This window comes from Ovis aries, chromosome 5 (genome assembly GCF_016772045.2).
Source record: "Ovis aries strain OAR_USU_Benz2616 breed Rambouillet chromosome 5, ARS-UI_Ramb_v3.0, whole genome shotgun sequence".
In the NCBI taxonomy this organism is placed as follows: Eukaryota; Metazoa; Chordata; class Mammalia; order Artiodactyla; family Bovidae; genus Ovis; species Ovis aries.
Window position 1 is genome coordinate 9,487,843 of NC_056058.1, and position 22,314 is coordinate 9,510,156.

The following is a 22,314-nucleotide window of genomic DNA, read 5'->3' on the forward strand; positions in this document are numbered from 1 at the left end:
TCAGACACAACTGAGCGACTCACACTATTATACTACTGGGTGGCCATAACTGCTGTAAAGAAAAGTTTAACAGACCAAGTCTGGAGTGATAGGAAAAGCGTACTGCTTTGGATAGAGTGTTCGGAGAAGAATGAGCTATTCAAGCTGAAATCTGAATATTGAGTCAGCAGTGTTACAATGTGGATGAATCTCAAAAATATCACGCTGAGTGAAAGACGTTAGACACAAAGGACCATATACTGTAGGATTCCACTTACATGAAATGTCTAGGATAGGCAAATCTGGCCTTCCCTGGTGCTCAGTGGTTAAGGATCTGCCTTATACGAGGGACACCCTTGGGCATAAGACACTCTTATACAGGGTTTGATCCCTGGTCTGGGAGGATCCCACATGCTGAGGAGCAACTGAGCTTGTGCACCACAACAAATGAGCCTGTGCTCTGGAGCCTACGTGCTGCAACTACTGAGCCCACGTGCCACAAGTACTGAAGCCGACTCGCCCTAGAGCCCGTGCTCTGCAACAAGGGAAGCCACCACAGTATGAAGCCCTCACCCAGCAACAAGAGAGTCGCCCCCACCCGCCACAGCTAGAGAAAGCCCACAAGCAGCAGTGAAAACCCAGCACAGCCAAATATAAGCTTTAAAAATAAATATTTGGAATAGGCAAATCCATGAGACAGAGCACACAAACCCAGGGGGTTCTAGAAAGAATAGAATGAATGAGAGGAAAAGTGGGAAAAGTCAGGTTTGGAGAGAAGGAAGCAGAAGAAAAGTGTCAGACCACAAATGCCAGTCAGGAGTTTAGATTTCATTCAAATTGCAATGGAAAAAATCAAAAAAAAATTGCAATGGAGAGACAATAGAGGATGTGCATCAGGGATGCTACAGATTTATGTTATTAGAAAGTATCTCTGGCCCCTGAATCAAGAATGGTCAGTGGTGCAGCAGAAGTAGCGCAGCAGAGAGATGATGGTGGTCAGGATTTGGATGGCAGCTGCAGATTTGGTGGGAAAAGCTCAGATTGACACATATCCTAAAGGTGGATTCACAGGACTTATTGATGACATAGGCTGGCTGACAGCACACAGGAAGTCTGCACCGCTCCCCTCATTGCAGAAATACAGGTGGTCTGCCTATGTGGGGATGCCACATTCCAAGGGGTGGGAGAATAAAATCCCAGGGCAGGAAAGCGTGACTGTGGTCTCCTCTCTGCTGGGTCCCAGGAGGAGGATCCCGCACTGACTGTGATCACCTACGTGGGACTGAGCCTCTCTCTGCTGTGCCTCCTCCTGGCGGCCCTCACCTTCCTGCTGTGCAAAGCCATCCAGAACACCAGCACCTCGCTCCACCTGCAGCTCTCGCTCTGCCTCTTCCTGGCCCACCTGCTCTTCCTCACAGCCATCGACAGAACTGAGAACAAGGTACTTATACTGTCCCAGAATGTGCCTGCCTCAGGGTGTGCTGAATTCATGGGGCCATGCTGCCTCGGTCCCCTCAATAAAATAGCCTAGGGTCCTAGATCGAGGATGCATGGTGAGGTGAGCAGTGCTGGCATTATCAACCACATTTACTTTCAATGACCATGATCTAATAGCAGTGCTTCTGAGCTCAATGCCAGTATAAAGGAGAGGTCCCGGGGCTGTGCTCCACCCTGACAGTCCCTCCTGGTGCCACCTTCCTCCTCCCGCAGGTGCTGTGCGCCGTCATCGCAGGTGCCTTACACTATCTCTACCTGGCCTCCTTCACCTGGATGCTGCTGGAGGGTCTGCACCTCTTCCTCACTGCACGCAACCTGGCAGTGGTCAACTACTCCAGTGTCAACAGGCTCATGAAGTGGCTTATGTTCCCAGTAGGCTATGGAGTCCCAGCTGTGATCGTGGCCATTTCTGCAGCCTCCAGGCCTCATCTTTATGGAACACCTGATCGGTAAGATTGACTCTCACCCTGTGCCATGGACAGATTTGAGGGCAGTGTTATTGGCAATGGTTCGGATAAACACAACAAATGCACTCTACTTTCCCTTTGAGTGTAAGGACTCTAACTTCTTTCCTGGTGAGGCAGGGAAAGATGATGTGGAATGTTCTGGAAGGAGGAAATCTTGCAGTTAGGTCCCAGCTTTATCCTTCCCATACTTTGTGACCTCAAGTCCTCAAGTCTCATGCTCAGTTGCTAAATTATGTCCAACTTTGTGATCCCATGAACTGTAGCCTGCCAGGCTCCTCTGTCCATGGGATTTCCCAAGCAACAATGCTGGAGTGGGTTGGCATTTCCTCCTTCAGGGGATCTTCCCAACCCAGGGATCAAACCCATGGCTCCTGCCACGTATCCTGCATTGCAGGCAGATTCTTTACCACTGGGCCACCTGGAACGCCCCCTAAGTCTCAGTGCCCTTGTTAGTGAAATGGGGATAATAGTCATCTCCATGGTTCCCACCCTCGAAATACTGGTATGAAAATTCAACAGGTCTGTGCTTGTAAACTGTTTCATGTAGCAGTAACACATGGAAGCAAACAATCAAAGCCTGCATTGTCATCAGCTGACATTTTCAAGAAACATTCGAAAAGTTCTCTGTTAGAAAAAGATGTCATTTCATGTCCATTTCATGTGCTTTCTTTGATCTCCCTTCATGTCCCTTTTCCCATTGTTCCTAGATGCTGGCTTCACCTGGACCAGAAATTCATCTGGGCTTTCCTTGGACCTGTCTGTGCCATTATCTGTGTGAGTGAATACGTGGCTCCAGTGTTCCTGACCTAAGCAGAAGCACCAGACATGCTGGGTGCAGGATAGAACAAGGGACACACAGTTTCTCAATTATGTAGTTTGATTTTTCCACCTCCTACCAATTCAAACCCATGTGCAGGGCGGTAGGGGTTGTGTGCAATTTACAGCAGACATGGTACATTTTGTTTAATGGCTTTTCCTTTTTTTTTTTTTTTTTGCAGTATAGTTGCTTTACAATGTTTTAACTTCTACTGCACAGCAAAATGAATCAGCCATACATATATAATATGTCCCTTCCATTTTGGGTTTCCCTCCCATTTAGAAAACCACATTGTGCTCTACAGTATGTTACCATAAACTGAATAGACACAGTACATTTTAACTTGTATTCTCCATGGTCTGTGTCACTCTTGCAGGTGAATTTTGTATTTTTTCTCATGGTTTTTTGGATTTTGAAAAGAAAACTTTCCTCTCTCAACAGTGAAGTGTCTACCATCAGGAACATAAAGTAAGTTATGGTATTTTCTAAATAAAATGGTACTTTCTAACCCCTTTTTCTTCTACTCACTTCTTCCTGGTCCCTCCTACATATCCACAGAGACATATATGCACAGTCAGCCTCTAGGAACTAGCAAGGTCACTGCCGCCTTCCACTGCCACAATGAGAAGCTGTATTCAATTGCTGGGACTCTAAAAAAGAAAGTGAGATAGAAGTTTATTTCATTCTCATACCACAGAACAGAGCTTCACAGAGTGATCCAGGACTCAAGCTCTTTCTATTTTGTTGCCCCACCAGCCCATAGGATGTTGTATCCCATCCATGGGAAGGAAGTAACACGGAATTTGCAAGTTCCATATTTACTCATATCCCATTGGTTAGACTTTGCTCATGTGATGACACCTAGCTGCAAAGGAGGCTGGGAAGTGTAGTTTCTAGCTGAGTAGGCATGTGTCCTTGATGAATCTCAGTAAGGAAAGAGATCTAACTCTAAAAAGAAGAGGAGGAACTTCCCTGCTGCAAAACACAAGAGGCAATAGTACAGGAAGGATTTAGGTTAAAATATATTTTATATAATACTGTTTTAAAAAACTGGGATCAAACCCAGGTCTCCCGCATTGTAGATAGACGCTTTACCATCTGAGCCACCAGGGAAGTCCTAAAAAAACTGGGGACTATGAGTATTTTTTTTTTATTTTGCAGCATCCATCTTTTTTTTTAATTTATTTTTAAGTGGAGATAATTGCTCTACAGTGTTGTGTTGCTTTCTTCCGTACAACAATATGAATCAGCCATGAGTATACATATATCCCCTCCCTCTTGAACTTCCCTCAATCCCCCCATCCCACCGCTCTAGGTCATCACATTGAGCTGAGCTCCCTGCGCTATACAACAGCTTCCCGTTAATGCATGTGTAATATGTTACACACGGTAATATGTATGTTTCAATGCTACTCTCTCATTTGTCCCACCTTCTCCTTCCCCCGCTGTGTCCACAAATCTGTTCTCTATGTCTCTGTCTCTATTCCTGCCCAGCAAATAGGTTCATCAGCAGCATTTTTCTAGAGTCTATATGTATGCGTTAATATACAATATTTGTTTTTCCCTTTCGGACTCACTTCACTCTGTATAACAGGCTCTAGGTTCATCCACTTCAGTTCAGCTGACTCTCATTTGTTCCTTTTTCTTGCTGAGTAATATTTCATTGTACCTTTGTTATGTATGTTCCGCAAATTCTTTATCTATTCATCCGTCAACAGGTTGCTTCCATGAGCTGGCTATTGTAAATAGTGGGCACCATCCATCTTAATTTGAACTTGTAGTTTGCTGACGTTTTCATTGTAATCACAAAAATAGCACGTTGGTTACTTTTTTATTATTTGTCAAAAGTTTTCAAAATATATAAGGTTAAAAATGACAGCCGCTTGCTCCCAATTTTCCTACTACTTTACCAACCAGGAAATCCAGAGATACGAAACTGTATGATATGATGTGTCTGATATTTTCCCAGGCCTTTTTCTGTGCATTTTCTATAGGACAGACAGGCATACATACAATAGCAATCACACTACACAAATTTTTCCTCAACTAGCTTTTCTCAGTTACATATTATATTTTAAAATTAGAGATATATAGATATATAAATAAGGTGACCTTACAGTTTTCCTGGAATGGTCCCAGTTTATGTTTGCTGGTACATTATGTTTATTAAGAACATCCCTTTTTTACTGAAGCATAGTTAATTTAAAATGTTCTGTTAGTTTCATGTGTACCACAGTGATTTGGTTACACACACATATATATATATATTCTTTTTCAGATTATTTTCTATTCTAGATTATTATAAGATAATGAATATAGTTCCCCTGAATTGCACCCCTTTTGATCTCAAAAGCCTTCCTGTTTGAATAACAAATTACAAGACCTCCCCTATCTGTAAGTGATATAGACAGAATGAGACAAAGAACTTTATAGTTTTAGAATGTTCTGCATGTGTACGGTACTACTTTGGGGCTTCTCAGGTGGCACTAGTGGTAAAGAACCCACCTGCCAATGCAGGAGACACAGGTGATGCGGATTCGATCCCTGTGTCAGGAAGATCCCCTGGAATAGGAAATGGTAGCCCACTCCAATATTCTTGCCTAGAGAATCCCATGGACAGAGGAGCCTGATGGGCTGCAGTCCATGGGGTTACAAACAGTCGGACACGACTGAAGCAACTTTGCATGCACAGTTTTGTTCTACGTACTGTCCTAAATATTTCCCATATGTTAAGTCTCAATATTTGCAGCAACCCTATGAAATAGGACTATTACAAATATTAGGGAACTGAGTTACAGGAAGTAGGAAAATTCCCTGGCAGTGCAGGGGTTAGGACTCATCGCTTTCACTGCTATGGCCCAGCTTTGACCCTTGGTCAGGGAACTAAGATCTCCCAAGCTGCATGATATGGCCAATAAAAAGGTGAGAGGGGTAGAAAGAAAGCCAGAAAGTAATTTGCCCAAGGTCACAAAGTTAGTGCTGGCTTGGATTTAAAACACAGGTATTCTAGCTCCAGAGTGCTCACCATTAACAACTATGCTGTAGGAATGGTCACGATCATTATCAGGTTTTCTTACATTATGGATTATCCCTACCCAGGATGCTGACATTTAAAGCCACAGCTCAGCTCTTCATCTTGGGATGCACGTGGTTTCTGGGACTCCTGCAGGTGGGACCGGCTGCCCGCGTCATGGCCTACCTCTTCACCATCATCAACAGCCTGCAGGGCGTCTTCATCTTCCTGGTTTACTGCCTCCTCAGCCAGCAGGTAAACAGTGGCCTCTTTCTTTATGTATATATGAATTAGTTCTGTCTATTCATTTTTTTAAGTCTATTTATTTTTGGCTGCATTGGGTCTTCACCACTTTGTGTGTGTGTGTGTGTGTGTGTGCACGTGTGTGCGTGTGTGTGCTTGTGTGCAGGCTTTCTCTAGTTGCAGAGAGCTAGGCCTACTCTACACTGAAGGAGCTCCTCATCGCGGTGGCATCTCTCATTGTGGAGCACAGGCTCTAGGGTGCTCAGGCTTCAGTAGTTGCAGCACGTGGGCTCAGTCGCTCCATGGCATGTGGGATCTTCCCAGACCAGGAACTGAACTGATGTCCCCTGTGTGGGCAGGTGGATTCCCATCCACTGTACCACCAGGGAAGTCCAGCAGATGCTGCTGATGGCCCTCTCAGAGCCCTTTGGCACTCTACTCTACATGCCCACAGTTGTTTATTATAAACACCTGTGACTTTGTGCCAGTGGGCTTCTTACTGCCCACAAGACATGCCTGGTTCATGCGCAGGGCAAGCTGGTATTTTCAGAGAACAGTGACCCTTGAAAGCAGCCTCAACCAATGACTGATGGGTGCTAGTAGATGGATGCCCCAGCTCCCTTGTCTCCGAGGTGAATAACCCTGAAATAGGTTCTATGCTCTCTCCAGAACCCCCCAGTGACACTGAACCCCAGCTGTCCGCAGTGGAAACACAGAATGAAGGATTATACATCTTTTATTAGCTGTCTTTCTTTTTCTGTCTCACTTTTGCAAGGATCTACTGGTGTTTCTTGGGCGTATCTGTATGCTCAGTTATTCAGTTGTGTCTGACTCTTTGCAACCCCATTGGACAGTAGCCCACCAAGTTCCTCTGTCCATGGGATTATCCCACCAAGAATACTGGAGTGGGTTGCTATTTACTCCTCCAGCAGATCTCCCAACCCAGGTATCAAACCTGCATTGACAAGTGGATTCTTTACCACTTAGCCACCTGGGAAGCTCCTCTGGGTGTTTGTGTTCGTGTCCATGTTCAGTTGTTCAGTTCTGACTCTTTGGGACGCTATGGACAGTAGCCTATCAGGCTCTTCTGTCCATAGGATTTTCCAGGCAAGAATCCTAGAGCAGGTTGCCATTTCCTACTCCAGGGGATCGTCCCAATCCAGGAATCAAACCCCTGACTCTAGTGTCTCCTGCATCGGCAGGTAGATTCTTTACCACTAACGCCATCTGGGAAGCCCTCAGAGCTAGACTGAGGAATTTTCTTCCTCAGTTTTCTGCTATCTTATTCCTTTGGATATGCACGTTTTGTTAATTTTCTGTGACAAATGTGTATCCTGTAATGTGGAAAAAATTATTGTGGTAAATTATACATAACAAAATTTGTCATTTTAACCTTGTTAATTGTACAGATCAGTAGCATTAGGTTCTTTGACATTGTCATGCAACAATCACCACCATCCATTCTAGAACTTTTTGATCATCCCAAACTGAAACCCTCTGTCCCTTAAACAATAATGCTGTATTCTCCCCTGCCAAGCTCCTGGTAACCACTACTCTACTTTCTGTCCCAGTTAATTTGTGGAATCATACAGTAGTTGTTCTTTGGTGTCTGGCTTATATATTTCCTGATGGTTCAAATGTTAAAGAATCTGCCTTCAGTGCAGAAGACCCGGGTTCAACCTGAGAGTTGGGAAGATTCCCTGGAGAAGAAAATGGCTACCTACTCCAGTATTCTTGCCTGGAAAATCCCATGGACAGAGGAGCCTGGCGAGCTACAGTCCACGCGGTCTCAAAGAGTCAGACACAACTGAGTGACTAACAGTTTTTTTAACACGTATATTTCACTCAGTGTAATGTCTCCAATGTATCCATGTTGTAGCCTGTTTCAGAATTTTATTCCCTTTTAAGGCTAAATTACATTCCATTGTATGCATATATCACATTTCGTAGGAGAAGGTTTTTCATAATGTTCCCATCCTCTTCCTACTTCACTGACTTTTCTCTTCTCCAACATTAACAAAAATAATCCTGGTATTTTCTTCGATGTTCCAGGTCCAAAAGTGGTTTGGTGAGATCATCAAATCTAAATCTGAGTCGGAGGCTTACACACTTTCCAGCAGGTTTGGTCCTGACTCAAAACCCAGTGAGGTAAGACTTGCGATTTATTCTAACGTGCCACGCCTTGACTTGCCAAACATCCCTTCCCTTGTCTTAGGACAAGCTCCCTTTCACACCGAGTGTGGGGAGGAGTCCTTTTCCTGATGACTTGGTTTGCATTCCTCATTCCCATCATATTGTTTCTCACTGTTTCTTTCTTGCTCACTAACAGTGCCTAACCTGGCTGTTGTATTAATATATATTCTCATCATTCCAAGTATGGGATAGTTAGGGAATTTGAGACTGACATGTACACACTGCTATATTTAAAACGGATAACTAATAAGGATCTACTTATTATGCCACAGGGAACTCTGATCAATGTTATATAATAACCTAAGTGGGAAAATGATTTGAAAAAGAATAGATACATTCATATATATAACTGAATCACTTTGCTGTACACCCAAATCTAACACAACATTGCCAGTCAACTATGGTAGTGGTGGTGGTTTAGGGGCTAAGTCATGTCCAGCTCTTTGTGATCCCTTGAACTCTAGACTGCCAGGCTCCCCTATCCATGGGATTTCCCAAGCAAGAATACTGGAGTGGGTTGCCCTTTCCTTCTCCAGTTGATCTTCCCAACCTAAGGATTGAACCCACGTCTCCTGCTTGGCGAGTGACTTCTTTACCACTGAGCTACCTGGGAAGCCCCAATATAAAATTAAAAGCTTTTTTAAAAATAAATAAAATAGATAACTAATAAGAACCTGCTGTATAGTACAAGGAACTCTACTCAATACTCTGTAATGATCTATGGGAATAGAATCTAAAACAGTGGATACAGGGACTTCCCTGGTGGTCCAGTGGGTAAGACTCCACGTTTCCAATGCAGGGGCCACAGATTCAATCCCTGGTCAGAGAGCTAAGATCCTGCATGCCGTGTGGTGTGGCCAAATTTTTTTTTTAAGTGGATATATGTATAACTGATGCATTTTGCTGAACAGGAGAAATAAACACAACATTGTAAATGAACTATAGTCCAATAGAAATTAATTTTTTAAAAAAGTATGGGTAAAACATATCACCAGCACCACTACCATCTAAAGTAGACTCCTTTAGGGGGAGACTTACAATCACAGACATAGCAGAGTGGTCATCGTCCCCTGAAATATGGCTGTTTCAAAGAGAGGTGGGCTTGAGCCCCATGGAGGTAGTGGATACTACAGAAAGGGATCCAGAAGAGGAAGCCCACCCCAGATGTTCTACATAATTATAGAGGAGGAGTGCATCTAATAATGGGACCTTCCCGGGAGAGGAAATGGTCCTGTTAGAAAGAGAACCTCTCTAGGTTGGTTTTGTTTGTTCTTCCATTGAGCTAACTCAGGATTGATGGCATCAAGGAATGCGCTCTAAGTACTACCTGAGACTTCTCTCCACAGTGTCCCCTAACTGATCTCTTATAGAAATGAGAAGACATACTTGTAAGAAGGTATGTCACTAGACAGGCTCCAAAGATTCTAATCCATAAAAATTCTCCCAATCTCATTTGGCTTTATGTCTTCCATGTACATGCCTACCACATCTGCTAACCAAAAAGCCTTAGAATGTGTTACTTTTAAGCTAACCAAAATTGAGAAATTTCTGAAACACTGTTTCTATATTTCTTGAGAAAATATGGAATTTTCTTCAGCAGTGGAAATATCGAGGTCACTGAAGAAACAGTGACCTCCAAATTCCTTCTTGGAGGAAGGGAAGGGGAATTCACTCTAAATCTTTCCAAAAGGACCAAGAAGAAAATGGAACCAGAAAAAAGTGTTAGGTCAGGCATGTCAAATGATCAGAAAATTTCTTTTTGGAAAAAAATTTTATAAATATTAAGCTTACAGAGAATAGAGCCAATCCAGTCATAAGAAAAAATATTAAGCTTAATAGTCTCAATAAGAGTAAAATTGTTATAGGTGCTAACCACTGGCTGTGACCTTTGAAATGTTTCCCAGATAACCCAAAAGAATTCCCAAAGCTGCCAGCACTCCAACTACTAGTTTCCCACAGTGAATAAGGAAACGTTGTTATTATTATTATTATTATTGCTTAACACTGTGGAAATTGAATGAGTGTATCTTTAAAAAGGAAAGAATACATGATATATTTATATATTCTATATTTATGATATATTTAAGGAATACAATTGCTTTAATTAGAAGAATTTCTGAAGTTTTTCCTTTTTTATGCGCAGAGTATGAATAAAAATCTAACAAAACCTTTGTCCTTTATGGACAAATTTGATCTTGGGTTAACTTTCTAGCTCTGCTCCCCACAAACTTGATAACATTGGAAGGTCGGTTGTATAACCAGGGAATACTGCTTATGGGAAAAGCCATGCTCGAGGACAAGAAATTCTGCAAATGAACAGTGAATACCAGGAGGGAAGGCATAGCTTTGGACTTCCTGTAATAACTGAGTCAGGAACTCCTATCTTCGTGGGCAGCTGTAGGGAGATGTTTGTTCCTCTGAGGAGCCTGAAACTTCTAAACCAAGCTACAACTTGTAGGGGACAAAGAGAATATTTATTGAGTTCTGTAATATGTCCAACAGCATGGTAAGCAGGGAACATACAAAATGCAACAATACCAACACAGTAGCTGCCTTCAAGGCAAAGTCTAGCCTTTCTTTATAGACAAAAAAACCAACATCCCAGGGGCTGAAATTCTAGAGTGGGATACTATATCCACACTTTTTTCCAAAAAAAGAATTCTTCATCCTGTGAGGAGAATTTGGGGGAGAATGGATACATGTATGTGTGTGGCTGAGTCTCTTCACTGTTCTCTGGAAACTATCACAATATTTTTAATAGGCTATACCCCAATACAAAATGAAAAGTTAAAATTAAAAAAAAAAAAACAGTACATGAATCTGGGTAAAAGATTTTTAAAAAGAATTCTTCACCCTGGGTTTTTGAGAAGTCCTCCCATTATAATCTAAAAAAGCACAAAATGCTAGGATTTCAAGCCATCCTTGCCTGCTGAATGGAGCTTTCTGGCTCTAACCCACTCCAACTGATCCTGTCTGTTTTGTTGCTCATTTCTTTGTTTTTTATCCTGACTTTTTTCTAGCTTTAATCTAAACATCTTTGTGGTGGGATGTTTTCTAGGTCAAGTGAAAAGAAAATACTAAAACTAGAACATTCAGCTCTACGTGTCATGTATGTGGATCTGGTTGGCATCATGAAGAATGAAGGTGCAAACAAGGAGAATCATTATACATGTCATTCCCGGAGAGGAAACGTTTAACCTTTACTTCCTGAAGTGTTTGTTCTGCATAATGGGATCTCAATAAATGTGCATTCAATTGGATTTCTCTTCACTATTGTGTTTTCAGTCAATGCTTATTTCTGGATACCCAAATCATGACCATTGCAAATACTCCAAGGAATTTTGTGAATGAGGGAGCCATTTTCAAGGCCTTTTTCTCAAGTTCTTTCTCTCATCCTAAACGTGCTTTTTAAACTCAAGCCATCAGCTTCTTCTGAACCATCACCTTCACCTCCTTTCTTATCCAGGCTAAATCTCATGATCACCCAAGTCGAATGATTCTCCCCCATACTTTCAACACCTTTGCTTCCTCATTCTGATTCCGTACTTAGTTTTGCTGTTCAGTCCCCAAGTGGTATCTGACTCTTTGCAACCCCATGGACTGCAGCACTCCAGGCTCCTCTGTCCTCCACTGTCTCCTGGAGTTTGCTCAAAGTCATGTCCATTGAGTTGGTGATGCTATTGAACCATCTCATTCTCTGTCACCCACTTTGCCATTTGTCTTCAATCTTTCCCAGCACCAGGGTCTTTTCTGATGAGTCAGCTCTTCACATCAAGCAGCCAAAGTATTTGAGCTTCATCATCAGTCCTTACAATGAATATCCAGGGTTGATTTCTTTTAGGATTGACTGGTTTGATCTCCATGTAGTCGAAGAGACTCCCATGAGTTTCCTCTAGCACCATAGTTCGAAAGCATCAATTTTTCAGTGCTCAGCTTTCTTTATGGTCCAACTCTCATATCCATACATGACTACTGGAAAAACCATAGCTTTGACTATATGTACCTTTGTCAGTAAAGTGAAGTCTCTGATTTTTAACACACTGTCTAAAGAATGTTCAAACTACCAGACAATTGCACTCACTTCCCATGATAGTAAAGTTATGGTCAGAATCCTTCAAGCTGGGTCTCAGCAGTAGATGAACCAAGAACTTTCAGATATACAAGCTGGGTTTAGAAAAGGCAGAGTAACCAAATTACCAACATTCACTGGATCATAGAGAAAGCAAGGGAATTCCAGAAAAACATCTACCTCTGTGTCATTGACTACACAAAATCCTTTGACTGTGTGGATCATAATAAACTGTGGAAAACTGTCAAAGAGGTGGGAATACCAGACCATCTTACCTGTCTCCTGAGAAACCTGTATGCTGGTCAAGAAGCAACAGTTAGAATCTTATATGGGACAACTGACTGGTTCAAAATTGAGAAAGGAGTATGACAAGGCTGTACACTGTCATCTTGTTTATTTAAACTTATACAAGGAACACATCATGCAAAATGCTAGGCTGGATGAGCTGCGAGCTGGAATCAAGATTGCCAGGAGAAATAGCAACAACCTTAGATATGCAGATGATACCATACTTACGGCAGAAAGCAAAGAGGAAGTAAAGAGCCTCTTGATGAGGATGAAAAAGGAGAGTGAGAAAGCAGACTTAAAACTCAATATTAAAAACTTAGATCAGGGCATCCTGTCCTATCACTTCATGGCAAATAGAAGGGGAAAATGTGGAAGCAGTGACAGATTTCCTCTTTTGGAGGCTCTAAAATCACTGCAGATAGTGACTGCAGCCTTGAAATTATAAAGCTATGACAAACCTAGACTGTGCTAAAAAGCAAAGATTTCACTTTACCGACAAAGGTCCACATAGTCAAGGCTATGGTCTTTCCAGTAGTCATGTACAGATGTGAGAGTTGGACCATAAAGAAGGCAGAGTACTAAATAATTGATGTTTTCAAACTGTGGTGCTGGAGAAAACTATTGAGAGCTCCTTGGACAGCAAGATCAAACCTGTCGATCTAAAAGGAAATTAACCCTGAATACTTGTTGGAAGGACTGTTGCTGAAGCTGAAACTCTAATACTTTGGCCACCTGATGCGAACAGTCAACTCATTGTAAAAGACCCTGATGCTGGGAAAGATTGAAGGCAGAAGGAGAAGAGAGCAACAGAGGATGAGATGGTTGGATGGTATCACCGATTCAGTGGACATGAACTTGGACAAACTCTGGGAGATAGTGAGGGACAGGGAGGCCTGGTGTGCTGCAGTCCATGGGGTCACAAAGAGTTGGATACGACTTGGCAACTAAACAACAACTAGTTTTGTCATAGCTTTCCTTCCAAGGAGCAAACATCTTTTAATTTCATGGGTGCAGTCACCATCTGCAGTGATTTGGGAGTCCAAGAAAACAAAATCTGTCACTTCTGCCACTTTTTCCCCTTCTATTTGCCATGAAGTAGTGGGACCAGATGCTATGATCTTAGTTTTTTCAATGCTGAGTTTCAAGTCAGCTTTTTCACTCTCCTCTTTCACCCTCATCAAGAGACTATTTGCTCTTCACTTTCTGCCATAAGGATGGTGTCATCTGCATCCAGGACTGATCCAATCATAGGAGGCACTGTGGATTATCTACTCAGCAGTCATTGCCACCATTACATGTTCCTTTTTAACAGAACCTTGATTATTTTAATATTTAGGGCAGCAACATACCTGGTCCCAAGGGTCAGTACAGATTGATCTCAGCCCAGTGATTCTCAACTGGAGATGATTTATCCCCACCATTAGCGACATATGGGAATGTCTGGAGACATTTTTGATTGCAGTAACTTGGGCAAGGAGGGATGCTACTGGCATCTAAGCAATAGATGTCAGGGATGCTGCTAAACAGCTGCTAGACAGCACTCACATACACAGCAGAGTCGTCCATCCCTAAATATTAGTAGTGATGAGGTTGAGAAACCCTGGTATAAACTAGCCATAGTGATCTCCTTCCCGTTTGCGAGAAATTGGTTTAGGACAGATATTTGGACTAGTTCTAGCCACTGAAATGTAACAGACACCTACTGGAACATACTTTTTCTCCTTGATAAAAAAACAAAGACAAATTCAAGGAGAGCTTGCCAATTACTCCCTGGTTTTAGCTGCTATCATATAATATGATGCTTACAAAGGAGATAGCATGGAAATACTAAGGATGAAAGAGTGAAAAGTCAGAATTAAGCTGGGCTTTATGATGCTGCTAGGTTATGACTGTAACCAACCCTTGAACTTTTCCATATGTAAGACAAATGAACTCCTTTTGTTAAGCCACTTTGGGTCAGGTAATCTGTTACTTGTAGCCTAAAGCATTTTTCCTTATGAACCAACCATGTTTCTTCTCCACTCTCCGTCAAAGCAGTGAGATCCCAGAATCATTCATCTAGGAGCCATTACAAATGTGTGCTTTCTGATCTAAACAAGACCTCCCAGGCCACCTGGAACTCACTCTTCCTATCCCTAGCCAACTTCCCCATGTGGGGAGTTCCAGTTTCTCAGTTCTTTCTTCAATCTGCATCCCCTTTCTCTATATATGGTAGAAGACCTCGTTTCCTACTTCTCAGAGAAAATAAACACCAGCTGATGAAAACACCCTCAGCCTTCTGACATCTCTTACAGACATACCTACATCCATACTCATCTTTGATTCCTTCCCTCATTGATGCTCATCGTCTCCTCTCTTCTTCCACAATGGCAGAGGCGTCCCTCCTCTTGTTTAAAACTAACCTCCCCCTCTGTGCTTTGGACCTTGTCCCCCTCATGCCTCTTTGGGAACCTTTCTCCACCGATTGTCTCCCCTCTCTCCTGAGTCTTTCACCTTTCTCACATCCTCACCTTCCTCGGGTGAGGAAAGATGCTCTTTGCTCATGCTAAAGATAGATGCGCAAACTTTTTCTAGATTTTTCAGGGTAGATCCAGTGATAGATAGATGATAGAATCGTGCTTGTGCTAAGTCACTTCAGTCGTGTCTGACTCTTTGCAACCCTATGGACTGTAGCCCGCCAGGCTCCTCTGTCTATGGGATTTTCTAGACAAGAATACCGGAGTGGGTTGCCGTGCCCGCTTCCAGGGGATCTTCTCAACCCAGGGAAGAGACCCATGTCTCTTACATCTCCTGCATTGCAGGTGGGCTCTTTACCACTGAGCCACTGGGGGAGCCCAGATGATAGCATAGACAGACGTGGATCCATTTGTGCGATGTACGTATAAAGGGTTATATGTGTACATCTCTTTAGAAACACAAAGACTTTCTCTAGCTCACCGGCCATATAAAAACAGGTTGTGGGAAGGATTTGACAGCCCCATCCCAAGCTATGGGCTTCCCTAGTGGCTCAAACGGTAAAGAATCAGCCTGAAATGCAGGAGACCTGGGTTCAATCCCTGAGTCGGAAAGATCCCTGGAGAAGGGCTGCTGCAACTAAGTCGTTTTAGTCATGCCCAACTCTTAGTGACCCCATGGACTGCAGCACACCAGGCTCCTCCATCCATGGGATTTTCCAGGCAAGAGTACTGGAGTGGGGTGCCATTGCCTTCTCCAATGCACGAAAGTAAAAAGTGAAAGTGAAGTCACTCAGTCATGCCCAACTCTTAGTGACCCAATGGACTGCAGCCTACCAGGCTCCTCAGTCCATGGCATTCTCCAGGCATGAGTACTGAAATTGGTTGCCATTCCCTTCTCCAGCGGAGAAGGCAATGCCACCCCACTCCAGTACTCTTGCCTGGAAAATCCCATGGACAGAGGCTACAGTCCATGAGGTCACAAAGAATCAGACATGACTGAGTGATTAATGTTTTCACTTTCACACTTTCCCAGGCAGAGCTTACTGGACCCCATGATAAAGAGAAAAAGACGGCAGATTGTAGGGAAATGGCCACCTGCACTTGTCTCAGTTCCCCTTCATGCTCTACCTTAATCTATCTGCCTCTTTGAACCCAAAATCTGCTGGGACCCATAGCAGATGGGTGGGCATGAGAGAGATATCTTGGGGGGAAGCCCCAAAGGGAAATCTGGGTTTGAGATGTCTCCCCCCATGCACCAGGTGGAAAGTTTCAAGATAAACTGAAGAGAACTCTAGGTGGAAATTAGACATAGTTCATCCTATGAAGAGTTTGACTCTCAGGCACCATGAACCTCCTGGATAAGGTCAGCATCATTCATGTGTGTGTGTGTGTGTGTGTCTGATCATTCCATGTGTGTGTATCTCTGATCCATCTGGATCCCAAGAACTTCAAGAGGAGCTCTGCTCCTGAATCTAGAAGAAAGCAAGGAGACTGGGGAGCATGGAAGCACCTCTGCACACCTGCCTAGTACACACAGGGACCCCCTTGGGTGAAGAATCCATCTTCTTTCATCACTTGGGAAACTGTCACCACTCAGAGTTCTCAATTCCCAAATCTGAGTCCCTAAGAAAAATGACAGCCCTTGAAAAGACTCAACTGGTGGAAAGAGTATGGTCAACATAATAGTCACCCAGCAAAATTGAGCTGCTGGAGTAGACAGACAACAACATTAAAAAATAATAATAGGGCTTCCCTAGTAGTTCAGTGGTAAAGAATCCACCTGCTAATTAGGAAGACACAGGTTTGATCCCTGACCCAGGAGGCCCACGTGCCACAGAGCAACTAAGCCCGAGCACCACAACTCCGGAGCCTGTGCCCTAGAGCCTAGGCCCACACTCCACAGCAGGAGAAGCCTCTGCAATGGAAGCCCAAGCACCACAACTAGAGAAAAGTCTGAGCAGCACCAAAGACCCAGCAGAGGCAAAAAATAAAATATGTAACTGAATCAAATTATTTTTTAAAAGAAGAATGATAAAAAAGAAGAATGCAAAGAGATTCAAGTTCAGCACCAAATGTTCTATGGAAATAAATAGAATTTAAAAAAAGAGTAATTTTACTGGATGAATCAAAGAAGATGATCATTGTTAAGAGACAAATTAATGAGTTAAAAGACCATGTGGAAGAAGCATCTCAAAAAAAAAAAAAAAAAAGCAGAACAAAATGCAAAAGATGAAAACCATGAAGGGAAAAAATCAGCCTTGAAGACCCAGGAGATCTGCTATGGGAATAATTGGGAGAAAGAGTTGGAAGAGTATGGGGCACCCATGTTCAGGTCTCTTCTACCGCAGAAGTTCTCCCTGCTACAATAACATTCTAGTTCTCTTCGTAGCCAAAATTCTAGAAAACCTGTTTACACACTCCTGTCCCCACTTCCTCCTACCCCCTCACAGCTCAGCCCACTGTAGTCAGATTTCTGTTTCCAACACATCCAAGAATGGCTCAGTGTCCCAAATGCTCCCTCAGTACCAAGTCCACTGACTGCTTCTCAACTTTTCTAATTTGACCTTTGGGTCACATTTCACTCTGTTCACCCTCATTTCTACTTTTTTTTTTTTGACAATCAAAATTTTTAGGGGTTTTTTCCAGCTTTATTGAGATTTAATCAACAAATAAAATTTGTCTATATTTAAGATGTACAATATGATGATTTATCTATATATGCCTTATCCCCTTCCCTTCTTTTTTTTGTTTTTGCTTTTGCTTGTGGGTGTGCCGGATCGTTGTTGCTGCCCACAGGCTTTCTCTAGTTGTGACGAGTATGGGCTACTCTCTAGTTTTGGTGCATGGGCTTCTCATTTCAGTGGCTTGTCTTGGTGCAGAGCACAGGCTCTAGGAGCACGGGCTTCAGTAATTAGTTGTGCCTCTTGGGCTCTGTGAGTATGGTTTCAGTGTGTCTGCCCTCTGATGCCCTCTTGCAACACCTACCATCTTACTTGGGTTTATCTTACCTTGGGCGTGGGGTATCTCTTCACGGCTGCTCCAGCAAAGCACAGCCGCTGCTCCTTACCTTGGATGAGGGGTATCTCCTCCCGCCACCCTTCCTGACCTTCAACGTGGGATGGCTCCTCTAGGCCCTCCTGCACCCGCACAGCCACCACTCCTTGGGCGTGGGATTGCTCCTCCCGGCCACCGCCCTGGCCTTGGACATGGGGTAGCTCTCAGCCACGCTTAGTGCGCCAGCCCACCTGTGCTTAGTGCACCGGCCCGCCACTGTGGGGTAACCCAAGACGGGCGGGTCATAGTGGAGAGGTTTGACAGAATGTGGTCCACTGGAGAAGGGAATGGCAAACCGCTTCAGTATTCTTGCCTTGAGAACACCATGAACAGTATGAAAAGGCAAAATGGTAGGATACTGAAAGAGGTACTCCCCAGGTCAGTAGGTGCCCAATATGCTACTGGAGATCAATGGAGAAATAACTCCAGAAAGAATGAAGGGATGGAGCCAAAGCTAAAACAATACCCAGCTGTGGATGTGACTGGTGATAGAAGCAAGGTCTGATGCTGTAAAGAGCAATATTGCATAAGAACCTGGAATGTCAGGTCCATGAATCAAGGCAAATTGGAAGTGGTCAAACAGGAGATGGCAAGAGTGAATGTCAACATTCTAGGAATCAGCGAACTAAAATGGACTGGAATGGGTGAATTTAACTCAGATGACCATTATATCTACTACTGTGGTCAGGAATCCCTCAGAAGAAATGGAGTAGCCATCATGGTCAACAAAAGGGTCCGAAATGCAGTACTTGGATGCAATCTCAGAAATGACAGAATGATCTCTGTTCGTTTCCAAGGCAAACCATTCAATATCACAGTGATCCAAGTCTATGCCCCAACCAGTAATGCTGAAGAAGCTGAAGTTGAATGGTTCTATAAAGATCTACAAGACCTTTTAGAACTAACACCCAAAAAACACATCCTTTTCATTATAGGGGACTGGAATGCAAAGGAAAGAAGTCAAGAAACACCTGGAGTAACAGACAAATTTGGCCTTGGAATGCGGCATGAAGCAAGGCAAAGACTAATAGAGTTTTGCCAAGAAAATGCACTGGTCATAGCAAACACCCTCTTACAACAACACAAGAGAAGACTCTACACGTGGACATCACCAGATGGTCAACACCGAAATCAGATTGATTATATTCTCTGCAGCAAAAGATGGAGAAGCTCTATACAGTCAACAAAAACAAGACCAGGAGCTGACTGTGGATCAGATCATGAACTCCTTATTACCAAATTCAGACTGAAATTGAAGAAAGCAGGGAAAACTACTAGACCATTCAGGTATGACCTAAATCAAATCTCTTATGAGTATAGAGTGGAAGTGAGAAATAGATTTAAGGGCCTAGATCTGATAGATAGAGTGCCTGATGAACTATGGACAGAAGTTCGTGACATTGTACAGGAGACAGGGATCAAGAACATCCCCATGGAAAAGAAATGCAAAAAAGCAAAATGGCTGTCTGGGGAGGCCTTACAAATAGCTGTGAAAAGAAAAGAACTGAAAAGCCAAGGAGAAAAGGAAAGATATAAGCATCTGAATGCAGAGTTCCAGAGAATAGCAAGAAGAGATAAGAAAGCCTTCTTCAGCAATCAATGCAAAGAAATAGAGGAAAACAACAGAATGGGAAAGACTAGAGATCTCTTCAAGAAAATTAGAAATACCAAGGGAACATTTCATGCAAAGATGGGCTCAATAAAGGACAGAAATGGTCTGGACCTAACAGAAGCAGAAGATATTAAGAAGAGATAGCAAGAATACATAGAAGAAATGTACAAAAAAGATCTTCATGACCTGGATAATCACGATGGTGTGTTCACTCATCTAGAGCCAGACATCCTGGAATGTGAAGTCAAGTGGGCCTTAGAAAGCATCACTACGAACAAAGCTAGTGGAGGTGATGAAATTCCAGTAGAGCTATTTCAAATCCTGAAAGATGATGCTGTGAAAGTGCTGCACTCAATATGCCAGCAAAGTTGGAAAACTCAGCAGTGGCCACAGGCCTGGAAAAGGTCAGTTTTCATTCCAATCCCAAAGAAAGGCAATGCCAAAGAATGCTCAAACTACTGCACAATTACACGCATCTCACAAGCTAGTAAAGTAATGCTCAAAATTCTCCAAGCCAGGCTTCAGCAATACATGAACCGTGAACTTCCTGATGTTCAAGCTCGTTTTAGAAAAGGCAGACGAACCAGAGATCAAATTGCCAACATCTGCTGGATTATCAAAAAAGCAAGAGAGTTCCAGAAAAACATCTCTTTCTGCTTTATTGACTATGCCAAAGCCTTTGACTGTGTGGATCACAATAAACTGTGGAAAATTCTGAAAGAGATGGGAATACCAGACCACCTGACCTGCCTCTTGAGAAACCTGTATGCAGGTCAGGAAGCAACAGTTAGAACTGGACAAGGAACAACAGACTGGTTCCAAATAGGAAAAGGAGTACGTCAAAGCTGTATATTGTCACCCTGTTTATTTAACTTCTATGCAGAGTACATCATGAGAAACGCTGGACTGGAAGAAACACAAGCTAGAATCAAGATTGCCGGGAGAAATATCAATAACCTCAGATATGCAGATGACACCACCCTTATGGCAAAGAGTGAAGAGGAACTAAAAAGCCTCTTGATGAAAGTGAAAGAGGAGAGTGAAAAAGTTGGCTTAAAGCTCAACATTCAGAAAACGAAGATCATGGCATCTGCTCCCATCCCTTCATGGCAAATAGATGGGGAAACAGTGGAAACAGCGTCAGACTTTATTTTGGGGACTCCAAAATGACTGCAGATGGTGACTGCAGCCATGAAATTAAAAGACGCTTACTCCTTGGAAGAAAAGTTATGACCAACCTAGATAGTATATTGAGAAGCAGAGACATTACTTTGCCGACTAAGGTCCGTCTAGTCAAGGCTATGGTTTTCCTGTGGTCATGTATAGATGTGAGAGTTGGACTGTGAAGAAGGCTGAGCGCCGAAGAATTGATGCTTTTGAACTGTGGTGTTGGAGAAGACTCTTGAGAGTCCCTTGGACTGCAAGGAGATCCAACCAGTCCATTCTGAAGGAGATCAACCGTGGCATTTCTTTGGAAGGACTGATGCTGAAGCTGAAACTCCAGTACTTTGGCCACCTCATGTGAAGAGTTGACTCACTGGAAAAGACTTTGATGCTGGGATTGGGGGCAGGAGAAGAAGGGGACGACAGAGGATGAGATGGCTGGATAGCATCACTGACTCGATGGACACGAGTCTGAGTGAACTCCGGGAGTTGGTGATGGACAGGGAGGTCTGGCGTGCTCGATTCATGGGGTCACAAAGAGTCAGACACAACTGAGCGACTGAACTGAACTGAACTGAACTTGGGCTCTAGAGCTTGGGCTCAGTAGTTGTGACTCACCGATTTAGTTGCCCCTCAGCTTGTGGGATCCTAGTTCCCAGACCAGGGATCAAACCCATGTCCCCTGCATTGGCAGGCAGATTCCCGACCACTGGACCACCAGGAAAGTCCCCCTTTTCCTTCTGGAAGCACTCTCTTCTCTTGGCTTCCCGAACACGACACTATCTTCCTATAACAGTGGTCAACCTATCCCAGCTTGCCCAAGACTTTGCCACCTCTGGCACAGAAAATTCTGTATCCCACGAAGCACTCAGTTCCAGGAAAACCAGAATCATGTTGCAAACTCATCTTTCTCCTTTTCCATGGTGTCTTAGTTTGGGCTCCCCCAAGAGAAAACTCTGAGACAAGGATTTGAGTGCCAATAGTTTATTTTGGAAAATGCCAGCAGGGGTGCAAAGAAGTGGATCAGGGAAAAAATAGACAGCAGGTACAAGGTGGGAGCTTAATCCCAGCAGGGACCGCTGGGCAATAACTGGGACAAGCATCTCAGAGTCATCTCACCTGAGAGGTGAGGGAGCTGGGACATGTGTACACCAAGTTCAAGGTTTTGGTTGAGGGTTGTTCCAGGAAGCATTTTCCCCCTGACACTTCTCACCTGCCATCTGCCAAATAAGAAGGACTGCAGTGGCAGCTGCTGGCCATCGGAAGTCACTGAAAATGTGAGGACGAAGGATATAAGCTGGGCGTGACCACATCTGCTACACACAGGATTCTATCCTTGGGGTTTCCCTGGTGGCTCAGTGGTAGAGAATCCCCCAGTGATGCAGGAGATGCAGACTCCATCCCTGGTCCTCGAAGATCCCACAGGCCCTGGAGCAGCTAAGCCTGTGCTCTAGATCCAGGG

General features: G+C 43.5%; 1 protein-coding gene across 2 annotated transcripts in view; it reads left to right on the forward strand.

The window, feature by feature from the left end:
* Positions 1–11,469, forward strand: part of ADGRE3 (adhesion G protein-coupled receptor E3) — a 62,408-nt gene extending 50,939 nt beyond the window's left edge. For both annotated transcript variants that reach the window (XM_042249788.1, XM_042249789.1), the window contains 7 exons: positions 1,223–1,420; positions 1,690–1,925; positions 2,651–2,717; positions 3,137–3,228; positions 5,860–6,028; positions 8,069–8,164; positions 11,268–11,469. In XM_042249788.1, coding sequence (XP_042105722.1) covers positions 1,223–1,420; positions 1,690–1,925; positions 2,651–2,717; positions 3,137–3,228; positions 5,860–6,028; positions 8,069–8,164; positions 11,268–11,276 — 867 coding nt within the window. In that variant the 3' untranslated portion in view covers positions 11,277–11,469. The remainder of the gene's footprint in view (positions 1–1,222; positions 1,421–1,689; positions 1,926–2,650; positions 2,718–3,136; positions 3,229–5,859; positions 6,029–8,068; positions 8,165–11,267) is intronic.
* The last annotated feature ends 10,845 nt before the right edge of the window (positions 11,470–22,314 follow it).